At 39.3% G+C, this 21,131-nt stretch overlaps 2 protein-coding genes across 2 annotated transcripts in view; one reads left to right on the forward strand and one right to left on the reverse strand.

The window, feature by feature from the left end:
- LRRC17 (leucine rich repeat containing 17) overlaps window positions 1-16,236 on the reverse strand; it is a 28,441-nt gene extending 12,205 nt beyond the window's left edge. The window contains exons 1-2 of the mRNA XM_041723504.1: window positions 16,109-16,236; window positions 472-1,270 (exon numbers count right to left, since the gene is read on the reverse strand). Of these exons, the coding sequence (XP_041579438.1) occupies window positions 472-1,183 (712 nt within the window). The 5' untranslated portion in view covers window positions 1,184-1,270; window positions 16,109-16,236. The remainder of the gene's footprint in view (window positions 1-471; window positions 1,271-16,108) is intronic.
- Window positions 1-21,131, forward strand: part of FBXL13 (F-box and leucine rich repeat protein 13) — a 207,556-nt gene that overhangs the window by 93,767 nt on the left and 92,658 nt on the right. The window contains exons 10-12 of the mRNA XM_041723506.1: window positions 3,723-3,775; window positions 7,657-7,757; window positions 16,039-16,168. Of these exons, the coding sequence (XP_041579440.1) occupies window positions 3,723-3,775; window positions 7,657-7,757; window positions 16,039-16,168 (284 nt within the window). The remainder of the gene's footprint in view (window positions 1-3,722; window positions 3,776-7,656; window positions 7,758-16,038; window positions 16,169-21,131) is intronic.

A 21,131-nucleotide genomic window follows, 5' to 3' on the forward strand; every position in this document is an offset into this window, starting at 1 on the left:
TAGAAGTACAGACACTGGTGGTCACTACATCCCACCTTGCCTCTCTCTCGTGGTCCTGTCACCTGTCTCCATTTACACATGATCCTCCTTGAGGTAATTTCCCCACGGATGCATGCCATGTTTTTGCTTTCAGTCACATTATGCAGAAAGCATTTGGACCTGTTTTTATACCCCTTGTTTACCTAAATTCTATTACGCTGTGATATAAGAAAAGGAGATTCTTGACAGCCACAGCTGTTGATTAGCAAATTCAGAGTAGGACCCAAGGGGCTGCCTTTCCTAAGCAACTCTACTGGCCCACAATGACCAATCACTTGGAGTCTGAACCCTGGAAAAGCTTGGAGTAAATTCCATGGTCCCCGGGGAAAGATTTCTGGGGTAAGTTGCACCAGAAACCCCAGGCACGTTGGGGTGTAAGATTCAGAGGTCATTTTTTTTTAATCGCCCATGAAAATGAAAAAACTTACAGACCTTTCCGTTTGCAGTCCAGTGTTTGTATGGGAAACACGTAATTGTAGCAAAGAGAAGAGTCCACCTCGGGCTTGATGACTGGGGGCCTCCCGGACACTTGGGGTTTCGGGTCTAATTGTTCCCTCTCCTCTTCATCGCACAACTGTTCAGGTTTTATCTGCCTCAGTTTTTTGTTTTTTAGCTCATGTGGGCTTTCGCACTTGGCGTAGTTCCCCAAGTTCCGGTTTCTTGGGATCTGCAACATTGAAATTAGGGTCTCCATCTCACAAGTGCAGTGCCAGGGGTTGTCGTAGAGGCGCAGGTAGCCCAGGAGAGGCGTGTGAAGGAACACTTCCTCCGTCAGGACTTGGAGGCGGTTGTGCTGCAGCAGCAGGGTGGTCAGTTTATTTAAACCAAAGAAGGCCTCGCTCTCAATCTTGGAGATCTCGTTCTGCTGCAGATCCAGGGTTTTCAGCCTCTTAAACCTGGAAAACATCTTGTCCTTCAATATGCGGATCTTGTTCCTGGCCAGCAGCATGTGCAGCAGATCCGGGGGCCAGTCGGGCAGCACGTAAACCAGTTTCCTTTCCTGACAGTCCAAGTACTTCTCGTGGAGGTACGTGTAGGCCTCGCAGGGGGGCCCCGAGCCCCTCCGGGCGCCCCCCGGGCTGGCCTTGCGGAGCTCCGCCGCCTCGCAGAGGCCGAGCAGCATCACCAGGGCGACCGCGCGCATCCTGACATCCAGCTGGCCCCGGGCCTGGACCGACGGACCGACGGCTTCCTGGGCGCTCCGAGACCCCGCGCACGCGCACCGCAGTCCCTAGGCCGTGCGAGAAAACACTGTGAGCCTGGGGTGCCCGACCCTGAGCAGTCTCACAAACACATGCGCTTCCCTTACATTCGTACTGTATGGTGGTGTGATGGACGGCTGACGTCATGATGCATGACGGCATATGACCTGATGACGTGGGTATGACATGATGATTCGACTTTTGCATATGTTGTTGTGAGATGATCACCTCAATGAGTATATATACATAAAATATATATATATTTATTTATATATAAAATATAAATATATTTATTTATATATAAAATATAAATATATTTATACATTTATAAATAAATAAATAAATATATTTATATATTATTTATTTTTTTTCTTTTTTTTTTTTCAAAGCAAAGACATTGCAATGAATAAAGGCCCAGCCTGAACGGTGCCCCCTCCCGCCCGCCTGCTTTGGTGGCTGCACCTTGGGGCCCTGGGTTGGATGGAAGCCTCTCCTGCTGGCTTCACTGTGTGACCTCAGCTACTTACCGAACGCCCTCTCCTGCATCTGTGAAGTGGGGCATGGATGCCTCCCAGGAAGCACTGCTGCCAGGAGGAGACAGGCTTAGGCGCCTGAGACTCTGCCCAGGGCGAGTCTAGGGGAAGCACCTGGCTGTGTTAGGGCTTAGCAGTAGGAAGAGTGAAACAGTGGATTCAAGAAGTTAAGGGGAGTCTTCTTACAATCTTGAGGTGTGCAAAAAAAAAAAAAAAAAAAAGAGAAGTAGGTGTGCAATAGCTAGGTCCTCCCAAGCTTTTTTTTTTTTTTTTTCCCTGTACTATCTCCTCATTAACCAACCATATTCAATGTGAGATCCAGAAATGCTGGAAGTATACTGCACCGGCCTTGTCAAATCTTGCACATGTTGGCTTGGATGTCACCTTAGCAAAGCCTTCTCTGACCACTCTGTTTAAAGTGCATCTCTTCCCACTTGCTAGCCACTCTCTACCCCCTTTTTTTGTTTTATTTTGCTTCATGCTACTTATCACCATCCGTCAAAGTAGATAATGTTACTTCTTTTGTTTGCTGTCAGTCTCCCCCAACTAGGATGTGAACTCCCCAAGGGCAGGGATTTTTGTCTGTTTTGTTCACTGCTGTATTTCTAGCATCTGTAGAATCTCTGGCACGTAGAGGGCTCTTGGTAAACATTTGTTGGATGCATGAATTACTGACTTTTATTCTATAAAAGTAATATCATCAATTTTGTTACGACATTGTTTTGAGACTCTCTTTTCTTCCTTCCTAAGTATTACTGATGACTTCTAAGATCTGCACATTGCAAAGAATTGTTTTCATTTTTAAATTCTGAAAGTGATTTTTGGTTTGCATTTATTACTTGGGACACAGTCCTAATTCTTGGCAAAGAAAGAAATGCTCAAACTTAATTTATAATTAATAACATTTCTGTTGTTATTATTGTGGAGCTAAGTGGTTATGAGCAGCAGATGTGTTTTCTGTTCATGGTAGCAGTGTGAATGCCAGGATCACCCCCTTGCCGGGAGTGTTCCTGCTTGATGGGGGTCTCCCCCACCGAGAATGACTTCCCTCCCTTTGCCTCAAGCATTCCTCCCCTTTACTGTTTTGTGTCCTCTCCCCTAGATACTTCTTTTCTGTCTCTGATTTGGAGTTTCACTTCCTATCAGTCTAGACCCAGGGTGCTGACTATATAACACTTGGCTCTCTAGCTCTTTGCATACATGTGTCATCTTTAGGTGCAAGACCATAAGTTGGGCAGTTGCCTCTGGTCCCAGAGTTAATCAGCCACTTGGCCTTTATGATGCTCCGCTTCCCTGTCTGTAATTCACTGTAAATTGTATGTAAATCGAATTTAAACAAATCATAAATATTTTGTTAATTATAATGCATGCTGAATTATTTATAATATACATGCTGACGTATGAGGGGACGTTTGCTGATGCCTGTAACTTACTTTAAAATGCATACAAAATAAAATGGATCGAAGGGCAGATGTTATTAGGTGAATATGTGATAAAAGCAAATACAGTGGAATATAAATAAAATCTAGGTATATTCATTGTACAATTCTTCAAGTCTTTCAACTTTTCTGTGTTTGAAAATTTTTATAATAAAATGATAAGACAAAAATGAAAAAATGAACAAAAAGTCATGCCACAAAAAAAGCAGGTTGGTTTTCCTCCCAGCTAAAAGCTCTAAATATATACTATTTTCCCCAAAGTAGTGTTTTCCTTTTTTCCCCCCTTTCTTCTGTAATCCTTAAATGATAATAAACATGTGTATAAATTTTAATTTTAAAGCCAAAAGAAATCGGTTTTCTGGGAAAAGGAGCATATACTTAGAACAAGTTACTTGCCAAGGTTTTTGTTTATTTTCTAATGAATACATTGCATTGAATGTAGGAAGAAAAATTTTAAGTTTAAACATTTGCACTATGTTGTTTAGTGATGTTTAACCTGTTTGATTTAGGCCTCTGTAGAAATCTGCAAGAGCTGAATGTCTCTGACTGCCCAACACTCACAGTGAGTATATGAAACTTATTTTACTGTTATTTATATAGATTCAGACTTGCTATATTGGAGTGCCAATACACAGAGATTTTGCCAGAATACATGCCTATGAGCTCATTTAGGATCAAATGTGTAAAAAAGCAAAGTATGTTAAACATTGGCAAGAAATTTTATCCCATTTGTATAATGCTATTATTAATCCTGTAGCTATATGCCCAAGGTTGGAGTCCCTGGAAGGTGGAAACTATTCAAGAATTACAAAAATGAACTATATTTACATTTAAGGCCATATGTTTGTGAGACAGAAAAAAACAGGGTCCCAGTAGAAACAACAGGCTCATTTTAATGGTCTTTATGGCTATCAATTGTGTGCCAATAAAGGTGGAAATGTAACCCTGGGCAGCTCCTTCCTGCTCTCTGTCTCCAGGCTTTTCTTTTACTTCCAATCTATCTTCCATCCTGTGAGCACATACATTTTCTTTTCTTTTCTTTTTTCTGATTTTTTAAAATTTAAGTTCAATTTGTGAACATATAGCACATGTACTTTCTAAAAGGCAGATCTGATCATTTCACTCCCATTTTCCGTCATTTATACACACATTTGTCATCTACACTATTCAATAAAGTCAAAGCTCTTTAACGTTACAGTATCTTGGAGACCCTCTGGTTTTGCCTCTGCCTCCTTTTCCACCCTCCTCTTGCTTCAATTCCTGCACACACATTAAGTAAGTTTCAGCAACCACACAGTCAACACTTTCTTTGCTGCATGAGCCAAGCTACTCCTTGCTCTTTGCTCAGACTGAGTTCCTGGCATGGAATCCCTTTTTGCTTTGTCCTCAGGTGTTGCTTTCTTTGTCAGGCTTTAAGGCTTACTTTAGGTACTACCTCCTTTATCAAGACAGTTCTGACACCCAGGGCTGGGTTTGTTGCTGCCCCTCTGGAGTCCTATAATAATTAGTCCTAATCACACCATTTATGCCTCCTCCATTCGCCCAAGATGCCCAAAGGGCAGGAGATGTGTCTTATTATCTGTGGTAGTCATAACACATTGCACAGACCTTGGCACATAGTAAATACTCTGTAACATTTGTTTAATGAATGAAATTGTGTGGAGATACTGAGTAGGTAATGAATCACATGGCCTAGAACTTGAGATTCCATCTTGGGTTGATGTGTCTGTATTCTTAATTAACATTACAGAAGTGAATATGATCAACCTAGAGAGAGAAAGAATGTATGTAAAGAGAATTTAGGATTGGACCTTGCGGATTGCTGACTTTTAGAAGTAGGCAGAGGAGAAGAGATAAAGAAGAATCGTAAGAGAGAACAGTAAGAGAAGTAGGGTGAAAACAGAAGAGTCTGACTGTGTCACGCTCTTCAAACTCCAGCATGGCACACACACACCTCCCAGCATCATCATTATAGTTCTTTCAAGCTTCTGTTGAATTCTGTGGGTATTTTTAGTACCTACTACATTAAAGATATGTTTATCTTTATGTATAAAGATATATAGGGAATTTATATGCTATAAAATACAAGTGTTAGAGGCAATTTAAAGTGAATCAAGTTTTAGTTCCTGCCCTCAAGGGGCTTCAGTTCTGCCCCTGAATAAAAGATCATAGTCTTTAAATTTGGCTTCCTAATAGGGAAGTCAAAACAATGCCATCTGCACTGAATTTGTGAACATCAAAGTCTTTTCCAATTTTGGAGTCTAATACTATACAGGGCTGATAATTTTATCCAGCTACATTTTACTATTGTCTTTCTCTTTGAAGCATAGACTGGGAGACAGGCTTACATTTAAGGAGTTGAGAAACGTTCATTCAAAAAGCTGGCCTTATGAATATATTATTTTCTAAGAAGCTTGCCTTATGAATATATTACATTCAGAAAGATTTGGTGCATTGTGGACAAATTCAACCGTTTTGCAGTGAAGACATGCAAACAGTTTTTGCATTTATGAGCTCAAGCATTTGGGGATTGAACCCTGAGTTTTTTTTAAATGCTGAGAATAGGATTCATCTGATGTTTCTTGGATTCCAAGCTCCTCCAGACAGGAAAATGCAGTGAATGGTTTGCTTCCTTATCTTAAAGGAAAAATCAGATTCCTCTATGGTGCATAAAACACACTTCCTCTTCCTGGCCCCACATTTTCACCTTCTCTGTGGCTAGCTCCCTAAGGGTAGATAAACCAGCTTTCTATCCTCTCTTTGCCCATCTCATTTGCATTTTTGCCAGTCTTTCAATAGGTGCACAATCACTTTGATATTTGATTGGCACCATGAACATTTTTGAAGACAGATTTTGTTTATATTAAACTACAATGCCATTCATTATGATTCTTCTCCCCATTCCTTCTGGGAAAATTGTACTGTATATTTTTTAAAAATCTATCCACGTATACCTAAATCTTGCATTTTAGTGGTGGAATATCTAGAAAAATTGCCGGCAGCCTGAAGGCAGTGGCAAGAATCCAGTGTCTGTTGAAGCCCTGTATGTGCACTCATGTGGTGTCAGCACCCAGAACCTTTCCTATAGCAGAACTACCGCTTTTGCAACTGCAGGATTTTGTTATTGTAATATCCTTGGCTTCGGGAAATAGGAATAGAATGTTAAACATTGATGATCCTGCTGAAAATAAACCTTTGCCATCCTTAGTGGTGTTGGAGGGAGCCATATTGAACACACACAATTCTTTCCTAAACCATATCCCCTCGCCAAGTGACAATTTGCCTCTTCCTGCAGTGGCCTATTCTTTCCAGGACGGATGTGCTACAAATATTTAAAACTAGCTGACCTCATTGGTGTTCCTGGGGAGACTCATCAGCTATCATTAAATAAATAAAAACCTGCTGCTACTTACTCATACTGGAACGTCTTATAAATAGTTACCCAGATGAGAAGCAGCTCCACCACAATCAAAGCTTGCAATTTATCTGGTCTTATAAATGTCAATTTAGGGCTCAGGCTTGAAATGACTGTTGTTTCCCTGTCTCCTGTCACAGTCACTGTTCTCTTGTACCTCAGTTTCAACTCCCTGGGGAAGGGTTGCTTGAATCTTTGAAAGTCTCACCCACGACACCCTCAACACTGAAATTCAGGCTCAACATGTGTGTAGCCTATATCTTAGTTCAGACCATCTCAAGTAAATTTGTTGAGAATCTGTTTAGCTGTTGTCATATACTAACTAATAGGACCACAGAAACTTCATTACACCCATTCCCCCCCATTTCTATAAATATATATGTGTAAATATTGAATCACTTTTAATGAAGTCCAGTTGAGAGCATTTACTATTCCTGTCTTCAGAATGATTTTAGCAAGTTTAAAAATAGATCAGGTTTTGGGGTGCCTGGGTGGCTCGGTTGGTTAAGCATCTGCCTTTGGCTCAGGTCATGGTCCTGGGATAGAGACCCACATCAGGTTCCCTGCTCAGTGTGGAGTCGGCTTCTCCCTCCCCCTCTGCCCCTCCCCTCACCTGTCTCTGTCTCTCAAATAAATAAATAAATAAATAAATAAATAAATAAATAAATAAAATCTTTAAAAATGGATTAGGTTTTAATCACTTTTATGCATCTGAGGAGCCAGGAGTGTTTGACACTTCGAAACTTGGGCTCAGATTTTCTGTCAGAGGTGAACTTGCAAGGGTTCAAATTTGAACGAAGTGTCACTGTGATGGAATGGGACTTTATCTCCAAAGAAAAGGAAGGGGAGAGAGTAATGAAGCTTCGAACAAAACCGTCACCTTCTGTTTAATTTGATTTACAATTAATAACAAAGAATATGAAGAGACCAAGGCTTGCATATACTTTTTTGGAGCAGGGAGAGAGATAATAGGGAAATAACAAAGCCTGTTAGACTTTGATAAGATTCTTCCCTCTGTTTCTATGCAGGATGAATCAATGAGATACATCTCTGAGGGCTGTGCTGGAGTCCTGTACCTCAATCTGTCCAACACGACTATCACCAATAGGACGATGCGACTCCTGCCAAGGTAATTCTTGTGTTATCTGTATTGCCCTGAAAACACTTATGCTCCTCTAGGCTCTGGCTTGCTCTAGCATTCCCCAAAGGCAGCATTCCTCTTGCCAACACCCCACCACCATGGTAACAGGACCGCTGCTGTCAAGTCCCCAAGCTAGTGCCTATTCTCTCCCTCCTGGGTAGACCTGGGTTAAATAACTGGTCCTCTCCTTGGTCAGCGTTTTTGTGTCACTCTTGGAGCCAAGTGCCCAGTAGCTTCAATTAGGCTACTGCCTGTCTCTTTCTGGTTCTTCTTCCTGGGCAGGGGAGCCTGGCTCTTAAATTCTAGTCCCATGTCTGGATCCTTGACAATGGAACCCCAGTGTCTTCCCTCCTTGGACCCTGAGCATTGCAGTCCCACATTCCCTGTGGCCATGCTCTGGTTAACCCGTCGTGCTCTGGATCTCCACCACCTCCAGGAAACCTGATACTGGTTGTTTTTTGATTTATGGACTGTTGACAATCCTTAACACAAATGTTGCTTTTCCTCAGCCAGTGCTTCTTTGAGGGAGAAGGGACAGAAGAATACAAGACATCACCAAAAGTTGACAGAGTATTTATATTTATGTCATTCAACTACCACTTATTTTCACCAAGGAAATATGAATCAGGAAGAGTAGATAATCATGTTAGGAGAGATTAAAAACATTTTACAAACTATTGTGAACAAATGAACCATTTTTGAGATTCTAACTTTCTGGGATCCTTTGAAAAATGACAGCAAAGCATTTGGAAAAGCTAGAGAAAATTCTATGTGGCAGTTCTCCTTATCTTCTGTCTCTAATTGGTTTTCTGGAAATGTGCCAGCCTAAAAAAAGTGGTAACATATTTTCTGTTTATCCCATTAATTGAATTTCCACTTGTAGTCAAATCTATCAAAACTTCCTTTAAAATTTCTGATACTTTTAAACATAAAAATTTTTAAACACCTTCCAGGTGTTTGATGGCACTTATTTTTTTTTCTTGTATGATTTGTTTTTACTTAAATCTATAGTCAATCTAGAATTTATTTTGGTAGATAAATGAAGCAAAGATCTAACAGGGTTCATCAAACTATGACTCGTGTGGTCCAAAGCCTGACTTAGGGCAGTCCGTGAGCTAAGGATATGTTTTACACTTTCAGAGTTGTTAAATAAATAACCAATTACTCCAGCATCATTTATTGAATAAACCTTTTCTCAAGTGATGTGTGATACCTCCTTATATATCTAAGATTCTTATATAGGCAGTAAATGCTCAAAACTCATCACTTTCTAATATTGTCTACACATTACTCTCACCTGTGTTCTGGAGGTTATGTATGTGCATTGAATCTGTCTGTGAAAATACTACATAATAGTTTGCTACTGTGCATCTCTTCCCAACTCCGTGTTCAGTAACCTCTTATTGGTAGCTTGGAATCAGCCACCAGTCAGAAGTATTCTACACCCTGGGAAGTAGCAGACAATACAAATTAGGGCTTGACTTATTTTTTTGTTGATTGTTTAGACTTGAGCAAATGATGGAGAAAAATAATAAAGCAGATTAAATTTAAAAGTTCATCGTGTTTGGGGTGCTTGTGTGGCTCAGTCAGTTAAGCATCTGCCTTCAACTCACATCATGATGCCAGGGGGTTGGGGTGGAGCTAGATTCCATGACCCTGAGATCATGACCTGAGCTGAAATCAAGAGTTGGACGCTTAACCAACTGAGCCACCCATCTGCCTCCTGTACCTCTGTATTTCTAATCTTTATGTTGGTGTATTTTAGATTTGCCTTTTATATGAAGCATATAGCTAACTTGTATTTTAAAATGTTTCATTCTGCCTTTTTAAGAGCATAGTTTAGAAGATTAGTATTTCCTTCCAAGTGGAGTGTTATGGTCTTATTTTTATCATCTTTTTGATTTTTCTGTTGCTGTAGTCCTTGTTTCCACCTTTTGCTACATAAACTATGCTGTTGACTTTTATAGTCTTAAGGTATTCAGAGGTATGTGCATATGCTGTTCTGTATTCCAATCAGTGGCTATTTGTATGGTTTTTTAAAATATGCTTTTACTATGTGTTTCTCCAGTTATCAAAATCATGATGGAACAACGATTTCATATTTTCATATTTGTGATGATGCTTATGATTATGTAGTACTGACTCTAGTTTCGTCATTCATTGATGGTCCATTTGTTCCACAATTTCCTTATTCTTTAAATCTGATTTTTTCCAATGGTGACTGTAAATATAGTTTTAAAAACTTTTATTCAAAAGATAAACAACTGTTAGATTTTAGGCCCTTGTTTTCTGAAAATTACTTTCTTTTGTCTTGGAGGGTGAACAACAACTCCTCTTGGTACGTAGTTCTTGAATCATGTCCTTTACTTTCTTCTTAAAATCCTACAAATATTGCCGCTTAATCTTTGATATCTCAGGTTAAAGAGAAGGGTAAAGCTTGATTTTTTTTTTCCTTTGTTGGTAACCTTTTTTTTCTGCCACTATGCTTACAGGAATTTCCTTTTTTACAAAGGAATTAAAAACATTTTCCAAGTTTAATTGTATCATTTTAATTAACTTTCCTGGAACATGTAAATGTTTTGAACATTAAAACTGAAACCCTTTATCAGCCAAGGAAGGTATTTTTCTTTTTAATGCTTCTATTCCATTTGTTCAGGTGTTATCTTAAGAATTCTCTTTTATTTGTAGGTTGAATTTTTATTCCTGTCTTTCAAAGGTGCCAGCATCGCTCTTGCCATTTTTGTCTCTGTATACATTTCCTCAGCATACTACATTATATCAGTAGTTCTCAAAGTGTGTTCCAAGGATACCTGTATTCCAGTAATTGTTTAATAACTAGTTTATGTAGGGGTTAAGGATATGTTCTGATTTGTAGGATTTACTGATTTCTGTGATGTAAAATACTACCACCATGATCAGTTTTAATATACCAACATGATGTCATTGTATGTGGAGTTGGGAGTTGGCTCTCAGGGGCTGGTGCAAGCCAGCTCCAGTGACACCACTGTGGAGGGCCCTGACCCTCTCAGGAATTCTAGAAGGTTCTCTAGTCCTCCAATATAGAATATTAATCCGTACTTTTCTTTAGGCATTCCATATTGAGATATATATGTGTATGAGTATATGTGCATGTATGAATGTGTGTATGTGTATATGTATATATAGAAACACAAAGAGAGAGAGAACATACATGTTTTTGTGTGTGGAGAGAGAGAGAATACATTACAAAATCCATTAAATCCATATGTGAAAATCTGAACTTACAAAGTAGATGATTTGGGATATTGTACTTTGAGATAATCTTTTCTCCTAGGAAATTTAAAATAATAGTACAACCACGCAAATTTTTTTAGTTTTTCAGGGCCATTTATTGTACAAATGAAGCTGTACCATTTGTGGGCAACAGTTAGAAAAACAGGACCCAAAATGAGAATTTTGTTTTAATTTTAACTCTAGTTCTTGGAATTGAGAGAACATCCAGGGTAAATGCACTGGGTATTAATGATTTTTGTCATATGAAAAAATATTCACTGACTTTCTTATCTATGATAAAAATACATTTCATAATGGTTCTCTATTTTTGCTCTGTTTTCCATTGTTTCAAATATGCTTGGGTATGCAAAAGTGTTCTTTATACTATAAATAACTGGAGAAATGTTGTTTGTGCTGTTGTCATTCTCTCTCCAGTGCCTTTAGCATTTTTTTCCAAAGAAATCACTTACCAGAAGAAAAATATAATTTGTTTGCCCATCGTGAAAACATTGATTTGCCAGCATCTTATTTGAACATTTTCCCTCACTTCCTTGGGGACTTACTGAGTTTTCTAAAGTTGAAAATGAGGGCTGCTCCTAGCTCATACCCATTCCAGGACATTTTTACTTCTAAATATTTCCTGAATCAAACCCTTTCCATTCATTCTACAACCTAGGTGGCACTCTCAGCACTTCTTTTGCCATAGCGTCCTGACGGTTCACTCTTGGTCTCTCTTCAATCTATTTTGCCTCATGCGGTAAGTATCATCTTGAATAACAGTCTTGTCTTTGATGACATGCTTAAGGTCTAGACTCTTCCCTTGCCATCCCCAACATTATCTGATCAATCCTACCTGCCCAGAATTCCCAAGGGAGGCCCTTAACTCTGGTCATCAGATTGCTGCATGCTTCTCATTTTCTACAGCTGGAATGCTTTTCTCCTCCTCTCTGCTACACCATTGCCTTTACATCTCAAGTCATACCATCTTACCAGAATTCCACAATGATTTCTCCTTTTCCTGAATCCTAATAGCAACAACTTATTCACCATGTATTGATCAGTTACTGTGTGTGAGACATTCTGGGCATACAGGAGTGAATAAAACTATTATGATCTTTGCTCCTTAATGGAGCTTCATGTGTTATGGTGACACGGTGTTCCATTATTTTTCATACTGACCCTTCAATTGGCTTGGAGACTTATTCATAGTCTTATCAGTAACCATCAGAGTGAGGCAGACACAGTAAGCTATTGCCTTGACTGGACATCCTCAAGATCTACCCTATGAATAAGATTGAAACACTGCATTTGGATTTCTGCAGAAATTCTATTATGCAAAACTGCCTTGTGAAACTAAAGAACTCAACACTCAAAAGAAACTGCCTGCAAATCCTTTCTTTTTACAGATGAGGCCTTGTCTTGGTGATTTTTCAGAGAGATTTTTGTTTAAATACATAATTCTGTGTTCCTTCCAATAGTAATTCCCTCAGGTATTGGTGATCTAACACAGAAGGTTTCAATTCTTTAATGGAAAAAAAGCCGAAAGAAAAGAGAAAAAGTGATTTCTGTTGTTTCTATAAGAATTGTGACCTCTTAAAGTTTATGGTAGCAGTAGAAAAATAAATCACCAAGGGAGCCCCTCCCCCCATTAGAAATACTTAGTTTATCAAGTAATTAGGAAAAGATAAACACAGCCTTCAAGCACTGCCTCAAAGTGGAATTAGAAACACCAAGTTGTCTCTGGCTTGAGAAAATGATGAACCAGATCTTACTCACGTAAGGGATTTACTTCTTTGCCAAAATTCAGAATAAAAAGTTGCAGTATTGCATAAAATTTGCCAAGTGATTTCACTGTCAACTAATTATTTTCCCATCCCCAAGAGCTTTAAGTCTGTAGCCCTGTAAATCCCTAGAAAGGCCTATAGGGTCACTCAGGGTTCCTCCTGTGCTTGGTTTTCAAACGGATGGCTCCCAGGAGGTTCCACTTTGAAGACAGCCATCTAGGGACTTTCAATCTGGGAGCCATTTAGTCCGGTGAACAACTTCTTTTGCCAAACCTGAGGTTCTTAACCTGGGGTCAGTGGATCCCCCAACGAGACCAGGTTCCCTGAATTTGGTGGGGGGAAAATCATCTCTATTTTCACCAAGCTTTAACTGAACTGTAGGTTAAAAACTCAGAGTAGCATTAGCGGTTCCTGGGACTTTTTTTACCATATAAATCTCAAATGTTTTATTATAGTTGATACAAGTATCTCAAAGTATCACTGACACTCATCAATACTTCAAAATCATGGGTAGTTATTAACCCTACCACTAGAGCTTGTTATTTAATACGCTGATAAAGAAGCACATAATTTATTATTCCACTCATTTGGCTATAAAAAATTTTGATAGTGATATCTTTCAATATAAATAGCTGCTTTTATGATTTTAAGTGTTTTATTTTACACATTAAAAACATGATGCTAACCAAGGGTTCATAGATCCAGAGATGTCTGTTACAACAAAAAAGTTACGAACTCCTCATTCAATTCCTATTTTTAGTATTTTGAGTAAAAGGACTTTTAGTATTGAGTGTTAGGACTCAAAAAAATCAGACAGTAGGCTTGGACTAGATTTGAATATATTTGAATATGCATAATTTTGTAAGTAATACCTACATTATTTTAATTAAAGATAGGTTAATCAATATAGAGGTTAAAAATAGGTTAAGAACAGTCTGCAAATGAGTGGGCAACACGTGAGGGGAATAAAAAGTATTTTGGAGGCTACCAGTCTCACTGGAGTTAAAACAGATTAAATAGGGCATTAAACCTTGACCAAAATTAGGATGTAGATGTAACGTGAGGTCCTCCAAACTCTTGGAATCAGTTGTATGCACCACTGTTGTCAGATGAGTATTCATTCCATTACATGAAAGAAGATAGAATGAACTTCTTAAGAATAATTAATATTCTATTATTTGAAGTAATTGTAGCAATAATATAGATTTTAAAGCTCTACCTGCTGAGTTGAATCATCAAAAGTCATCCTTAATATAATACTGTTCCATCTATGTTCTTATGTAATTGTCATACCTCTAAAAGGAAAGCAGGGATCCCTGGGTGGCGCAGTGGTTTGGCGCTTGCCTTTGGCCCAGGGCGCGATCCTGGAGACCCGGGATCGAATCCCACATCAGGCTCCCGGTGCATGGAGCCTGCTTCTCCCTCTCCCTCTGCCTATGTCTCTGCCTCTCTCTCTCTCTCTCTCTCTCTGTGACTATCATAAATAAATAAAAAAAATTTTTTAAAAATAAATAAAAAGAAAGCAGATAGAATTACATCCGTGTTACAGACGAGAAAACCGGGATTCAAGAAAGCTGGTCAGGGTTAAAAAAAAAAAAAGAGAGAGAGACAAAATATTATAATCTCCACTTAACAGATGCAGAAATAATCTCTGAGAGGTTAGGGAAGTTGCAGTAAGTGTCAGGGCTGAAATCTGAATCCAGTTTGGTCAGATTCCAAATCCTTGTGTATTTTCCATTGTGTCGTACTGTCAGCCTTACTATTCCTTTCTCCAAATTAGAGAGCTAAAGGCTTGTTAGCAATGACAACCTCCCACACACCCCCAAGAAAACTGTACTTTACTCAGTTGAATCACAAGGGTACACTCCAGGGAGAGGAAGATAAAGCGTTCCAGAACTTTAGCATAGCTCTTGGCTAACTCAGGGGCCCCAGGAGAGGGAACGTGTCCTTGGGATGTTAGTGCTGCTTTCTGCTCCATGGCCCTGCCCACAGCCACTGGGGAACCCAGATGGCGTCCCCCTTTGTTCTGTTGAGTTTCATGGACATTGCTAGAGGGGAATGTGTGTTCTGCATCAAATAAGTCACTATGGAATGGGAATCATTACATATCATATAGATGTGTTTTCAAATTTTAGGAATAAATCTGATTAACTGTCAATGCTTGTGTATCTTATTTCCCATTTATGTGAAAGTAAATTTTACTTGTCATTTGTGGGCTTTTGAGGGATAGAGAGGCATCATCTTCCCACATTTTGTTCTTTTTGCTTTCCAATTTGCTGTTAAACTGTTGCAGATCACAAACCAAGAGTATGTTGTTAATTCCATTACAAGAGCGAGCAATAGTGGGAGTTCTTGCACTTTTAAAAAATGCCAGGCTTAGGAAGGCTTGGAAAATTGTCCACAGAATGTCCTCAAACCGTAAGTCCCTGCACGGTAGTACAGGCTCATCTTAATTACCCTCCTTTTTCTCTGGAAGCAATCATTTTGGTCATGGTGGTAATGCCATATTTAATCTGTTTGAACTCCAGTGAGATTAATAGTCTCTGATGTCGGTTTTATTCCCTTCATGTGTTGCTCAACTCATTTGCAGATTGTTCGTTTTAACCCATTTTTAAGCTCTTTGTATCAATTAGTCTTTCTTTAACCGAGATAATGAAACACTTACAAAATCATGCATATTCAAATGTTTTTTTTTTTTAACAACCATTTGCTTACCATGTCCGTTTTAGGAGCTTGTTATGTTTAACTTTGCCTCCTTTCTGCCCCAAATCCTCACTGTCATGCAACAGTTAATTGCCATTTAAATGTTTACAAAGGGTTTGTCCATCTAGACATTTTGCACATTGTTTTGGTGCTCCAAAAAGAAAATATAAATGCAACAATACTGCAAACTCTGTAATTTTGGTTTCAAACACTAACTAACATCCACACCATATAAATGCACAAACATCCCCCACCCCCAGAGCTCTCCCCCAATTAGCCTTATAAAAAATCTAGGCAAATCTGTATTTTCATTTAAAGTAGCATTATGCATTATTTGATATGCCACTCCAAGCTCCTTCACCTAACTGTAGGAGAATTAACAATTAGGCTCAACTGCTGAATATCTGCAAGGAGAAAAGATTAATTTATAGTTTTACTTCTCTTTGTCATAAGTGGCTTAAGAAAGATGTGGAAAACGATTCAAGCAGAGTCCCTTTCCTTCCTCTCTTCTCTCGCCTCTGTCTTTTCAGGTACTTCCCAAACCTACAGAATCTTAGTTTGGCTTACTGCAGAAAGTTCACAGACAAAGGTTTACGGTACCTGAATTTAGGGAATGGATGCCACAAGCTCATCTATTTGGACCTTTCCGGCTGCACCCAGGTTTGTCTCTCAGCCTTCTCTTTCCTGCAGCAGGCGAGGAAGTCCTCCGGGGGCCGGGCTACATCCAGCCCTCATGTTATACTAATGCTGTGCACGGACTGCAGCACACTTTTCAGAGGTTTTGAATTACACAGCCACAGCTGCTTAAATTTTCCCCAGGATCGCTACTATAGGCTCCTGGCTTCCTTCCACTGGAGTGTCACATCCACACACGGGCCGCGCTCATTGGATGATGAAACAGACCACTTCTGTGTAGATACTTTGAGCACAATTATAATACCAGAGTCCAAATGTTGAAAACTTTAGAATTGCTACCAAGATACAAACAAAGGAAAAGCCTTTTGGGGAGGGGAGAATTTGCAAAGCACTTCCTGAAAAGTCAATTAGCACCCACATGGGCTTTCCAAAAATAAATAGCACTGGGTAAAATCCTGGAAGGGCTCAATGTAGCCAAGGAAATACAACAAAGATTGTAATTTTTAAAAATGTATTATATCCTTGGGCTAAGTAACGTGGAGATTGGAGATCTACATGGGGAAATAAATTGAAGTCTGGGGGAACAAGGTGAAGGAAAGTTGGGTGGAAAATAGGGTGGAGCTGTGCAGGGTAGGCCATGGCACTTTGGGATGAGTTACTACCTCACCGGTAGTTTCTTCTGCTCTATTTGGGCAGATTTAAGTCGTGGCCCTTTTAACTTCTTTTATTCTACCTCTCTGTGTATTTTGTTAATATTAGTATCATAGTATGTTCGTCCTTCTATGAAAATAATGTAATAGCACAGCTGAGAACTGGCTGCGACACTGAGAGTTCTCATTTACTGAGCTGTCACTATACGGCGGGCACCATGTTGAGTGCTTTACACACATCAGTATCACTCCTCATACAAGTGCTATATAGTGTGTATTTATTACACCCATTTTAGAAATGAAGAGACCCTGGCTCCCCAGGTTGCACACCCAGTGAAGGCCCTTAGTGCTGGTGCTAGTTAGGAGCACCTGCTGGTACAGATGTAGACAGGCAGTGCTCTGGAGCGAATGCCAGCCTAGTACCAGTTCCTTCTCCAAGTTCTTAAGTGGGTAGAGCTTAGCTACTCACATCACTGGCATTCCATGCTTCCCTAGGCACTGGGTGGTTTGGAGGAGGCAGGGGAAAGGCTAGGAGGGCTTCTAGCTAGGGGTGGAACATCTAGAATTTACATTTATTTCTGATCTTCTGATGTGTAGCTTGCTAACCATCAACATCTACTATCACTCCATAACCGACATGGACTTAACATTCTCTTCAGCTTAACTGAACTTGAGACAGGCTTTTCCTGACTCTAGCCCCTGACCGCCCTTTTCTTAGGGCATATTTGTTTTAAAGATTTTATTTGTTTATTTGAGAGGGAGAGAGAGACTGAGCCCAGGACCCTCAGATCATGACCTGAGCCCAAGGCAGATGCTTAACCGACTGAGCCACTCAGGCGCCCCGAGCATTTATTTTAGAAAACTTGCAACTGTACATTCTTTCTTTGCTCTCTTTGAGATAGATAGAAACCTCATTAAAAGCTTCTTGCGGGTTTTACGACCCAGGAATGTCTTCCTCAAGGGCCCGGGAGCCATCCTTTGATACGTAAGCATTAGGGGAAATAGTACTGGTATCTCCCAGTTTCTTTGGGAGGGTAGATGCTTACTCTCACCCTGGGTGTCGTTTAGCAAACACAAAGGGCCTAATCACAGAGAAAAATATTTGCAAGGTCAGGGATAACTCAATGTGCATGACACATCTCTCTAAAGATGCATCCTCCAAGATTTTTCCACCAGCTCACCCAGTGCTTAAAAACCCTCGCCGCACTGTAGCTTACCTCCTTGTTCTTCTCAGTTCCCATAAGGTAATGATTTTCACAAGGTAGCAACAACATACAACTCATACACAGACACACAAACACACATACAAATGTCCTAGGGATAAATATTCTCAGACACAGTAAAGTCAAAACGAGAGGATGCAAATCAATGTGCCTCTGGCCAGATAAACACACAAAACACACAGACAAGTGTTGATCTATTTTTAAATTTTGAGCCAACATTTAAAAATTTGGAGTTTTCATAAAGAAATCTAGACTTTAAGTTTCTCTTAAAAAACTGGCAAAACCAGCGAAATTGGGCCTGCATTGCCATGTGGCTACAAAGGGCCAGCACCGAGTTGCCCTTACCTCCTTGAAATGGAATGCTGGCCTCGCCTCTACTCAGTAGGGTCCGCACATGCCCATAGGCCTCTCATGCCACTGCCTCCCCTGCCTGTCCTCAGCGGGTATTTAAGTTTGGTCTGAATGTATAAAGAGTAGATTTCTTTTCCTGATTGTCCCTTAATCTGTAAATCTCGAACCACCGTGAAGTTAGGATTTCACATCACTATGCAAATAGAGTTAAGTTTCTTTCGTTCATCCATCTTCTACTCCCATCTGTGTATTTCATAATTCAACCGAGATGTAACCCCAGGTGTCAGACACTGTTTCAGTCACTGGAAATTGTGCCATTTGAAACCGGGCCCCTTTAGGCCCACTGGGGAGTAAGAAATGAGCTCGTTATGAACCCCAGATATCTCTAAAATGACTGCTGCCCTAGATGCAGGAAGAATGGATGAAGCTTGGATGTTACTGCTTCAGAGGGATTTGTGAAATTCTATGAGGAGGCTCTGTTCACTTCCCCAGCTCTGGGTGTGAGGACAGTGTCACTCTTCCAGGCCTACTTGTATTGATACGACGGTACAAAAATGGTTTCAAAGAAGGAAAACTGATGATCCACACATTTCTCAGGTTTTCCGCTTGGAAACGAAAATCTATTTTCTTTTTGTAAGTTTGGGATTTTGCACTATGAAGTCATGTGTAATACATCTGCCCAAGAAGAAAGGTCCTAATAAAACAAGAGGACTTGAGAATAGAAGCTCACACCTACCTGCTTTCCGCTGGTGTTAACCAAGTGCCTGCTGCATACTGTGCACACGATGATGAGTAAAACAGCATCCTGTCTCCCAGGAGCTCTGGATTAACATATGTGAAGTATGTAGAGGGCTAAACTTCTTTTTTCTGTATATATTTTTTTATTGGAGTTCGATTTGCCAACATATAGCATAACACCCAGTGCTCATCCCATCAAGTGCCCCCTCAGTGTCAAGGGTTAAACTTTAATGCGGTTGTGGCTGCTCCCCAAAAAAGGAAAGATGTTATTTATACAATACTGGGAAAGTATTTTAACGATACTTGTCAGGAAAAAAAAATACATGGTGGAGAACTGCAAAGAAAAGTGAAAATCAATTACACATGTTTTAGAAATACTCTGCATTTTGGGGGGATTGGATAAACAGTGTAGGTGCGTTCAGTGACAGGACTGATTTCCTAATGAAGACCAGCACTTGCACATGCACTTGCATGTCATCATCTTTAATGTGGTTGAAGTGATCCTTCTGTTCAGTTTCTTCTCAAAAAAGCCTCTGCCTGCTTGGCCTTGAATCAGGATAGAGCCACACTCTAGTGAGCTCTTCTTTCACTACACACTGCAAACCTCTAATCATACACTTATCACTTTGAGCTTTCTTTTTTCACTTTTTAAACCTTTGCTTTTTTTCTCTTTTTACACATGAAACACAAAAGCACAAGAAATAAGAAGCAAAAAAATTTAAATTATCTGAAATTCACCACCCAGAAATAACAAACACTATTAACGTTTCAGGATAAGGCTTTCTGATCTTTTCTTCTATGTACAGCTATACTTTAAAACTGAAGTGGATTATATCGTACACATATCTTTTATTATTCCATAAAGTTAACATCTCCCTGTTAAATATTTTCTATAACTTACCTTTAATAGCTATGTAGTATTCCATCGTATCAAAATACCAACATGTGTTTAACCATTCATTAGTGGCCTACCATTTTCTTCTATCATCAATAACCTGTGAGGAAAATTCTCATAACCATATATTTCCATATGTCTAGGCAATTTTTTGGTATGAATTTTGAGAAGTGAAATGGTCAGAGGATATAGTTCCTTTTAAGGCCATCCATGCTCCACAAAGGTTGTCAATAGAACTTACCATAAATGTAAAGTAATGTCTGGTATCTTCATAAGAATAATATGTAAAAAAACATTAGCCAATTTGACATTGAACATGATATTTTATGTTTTAATTTATATTTCTCTGATTACTTGTAAGGTTAAACCATACCCAGGCACTTAATAAATACTTGTTAGATAACAGCATTTTTCCCAACAGGCTGCCATTATTAAAATATTTTTCAAATTAATTAAAAAGTTTCTTTCATATCCAGAGTGCCACATTTTCATTATACTATTTTCAGAAGAAGAAAGAAAAAAACAATCTACATTCACCTAACAAAAAATTCTGATTGAATACGTTGAACACATTTAATATATCTGCTTCTATATTTACTATTTGCTCAAAGTTATAAAATCTAAGCTTATGCCATAAAACAATTTTTGAAAAACTATACTTAAGCAGAATTTGGGAAGACTTTTTGCAGACAAAGTAGTTTTATTATTTAAAGAAAGCGGTCCTTTGTGATCTACGGTCAGGGAGACATTTGGTGACAGTGAATGGGTCCATCTTATTCTGTGCTCTGAAGAATGATGTGTGATGCTCTTACTCATGGTAGACATTTATCAGATGCTTATTGAATATCTGGATTAACATCTAGTTAAATAAGTGATACTAATGAACTATTTTATGAAATGTTGGTAGTTTTTCCTTTGCACCTCATACTCTGCTTCAGGAACCATTTCTCTCCTTTCTCTTGTGGCTCTGCCTCGAGAGCAGTACATGACAGTATTTGGGAGCATGGGTTCTGGGGCACTTGCATTTTAATCCTGAGTTTGCCATTTACTACTTATGAGACTGGGGCAGGTTTCCTAAGCTTTCTGTATACTCCAGGTTCTGTATCTCTGAGATAGACACATATAAGTGC

This window comes from Vulpes lagopus, chromosome 11 (assembly GCF_018345385.1).
Source record: "Vulpes lagopus strain Blue_001 chromosome 11, ASM1834538v1, whole genome shotgun sequence".
Taxonomy (NCBI): Eukaryota; Metazoa; Chordata; class Mammalia; order Carnivora; family Canidae; genus Vulpes; species Vulpes lagopus.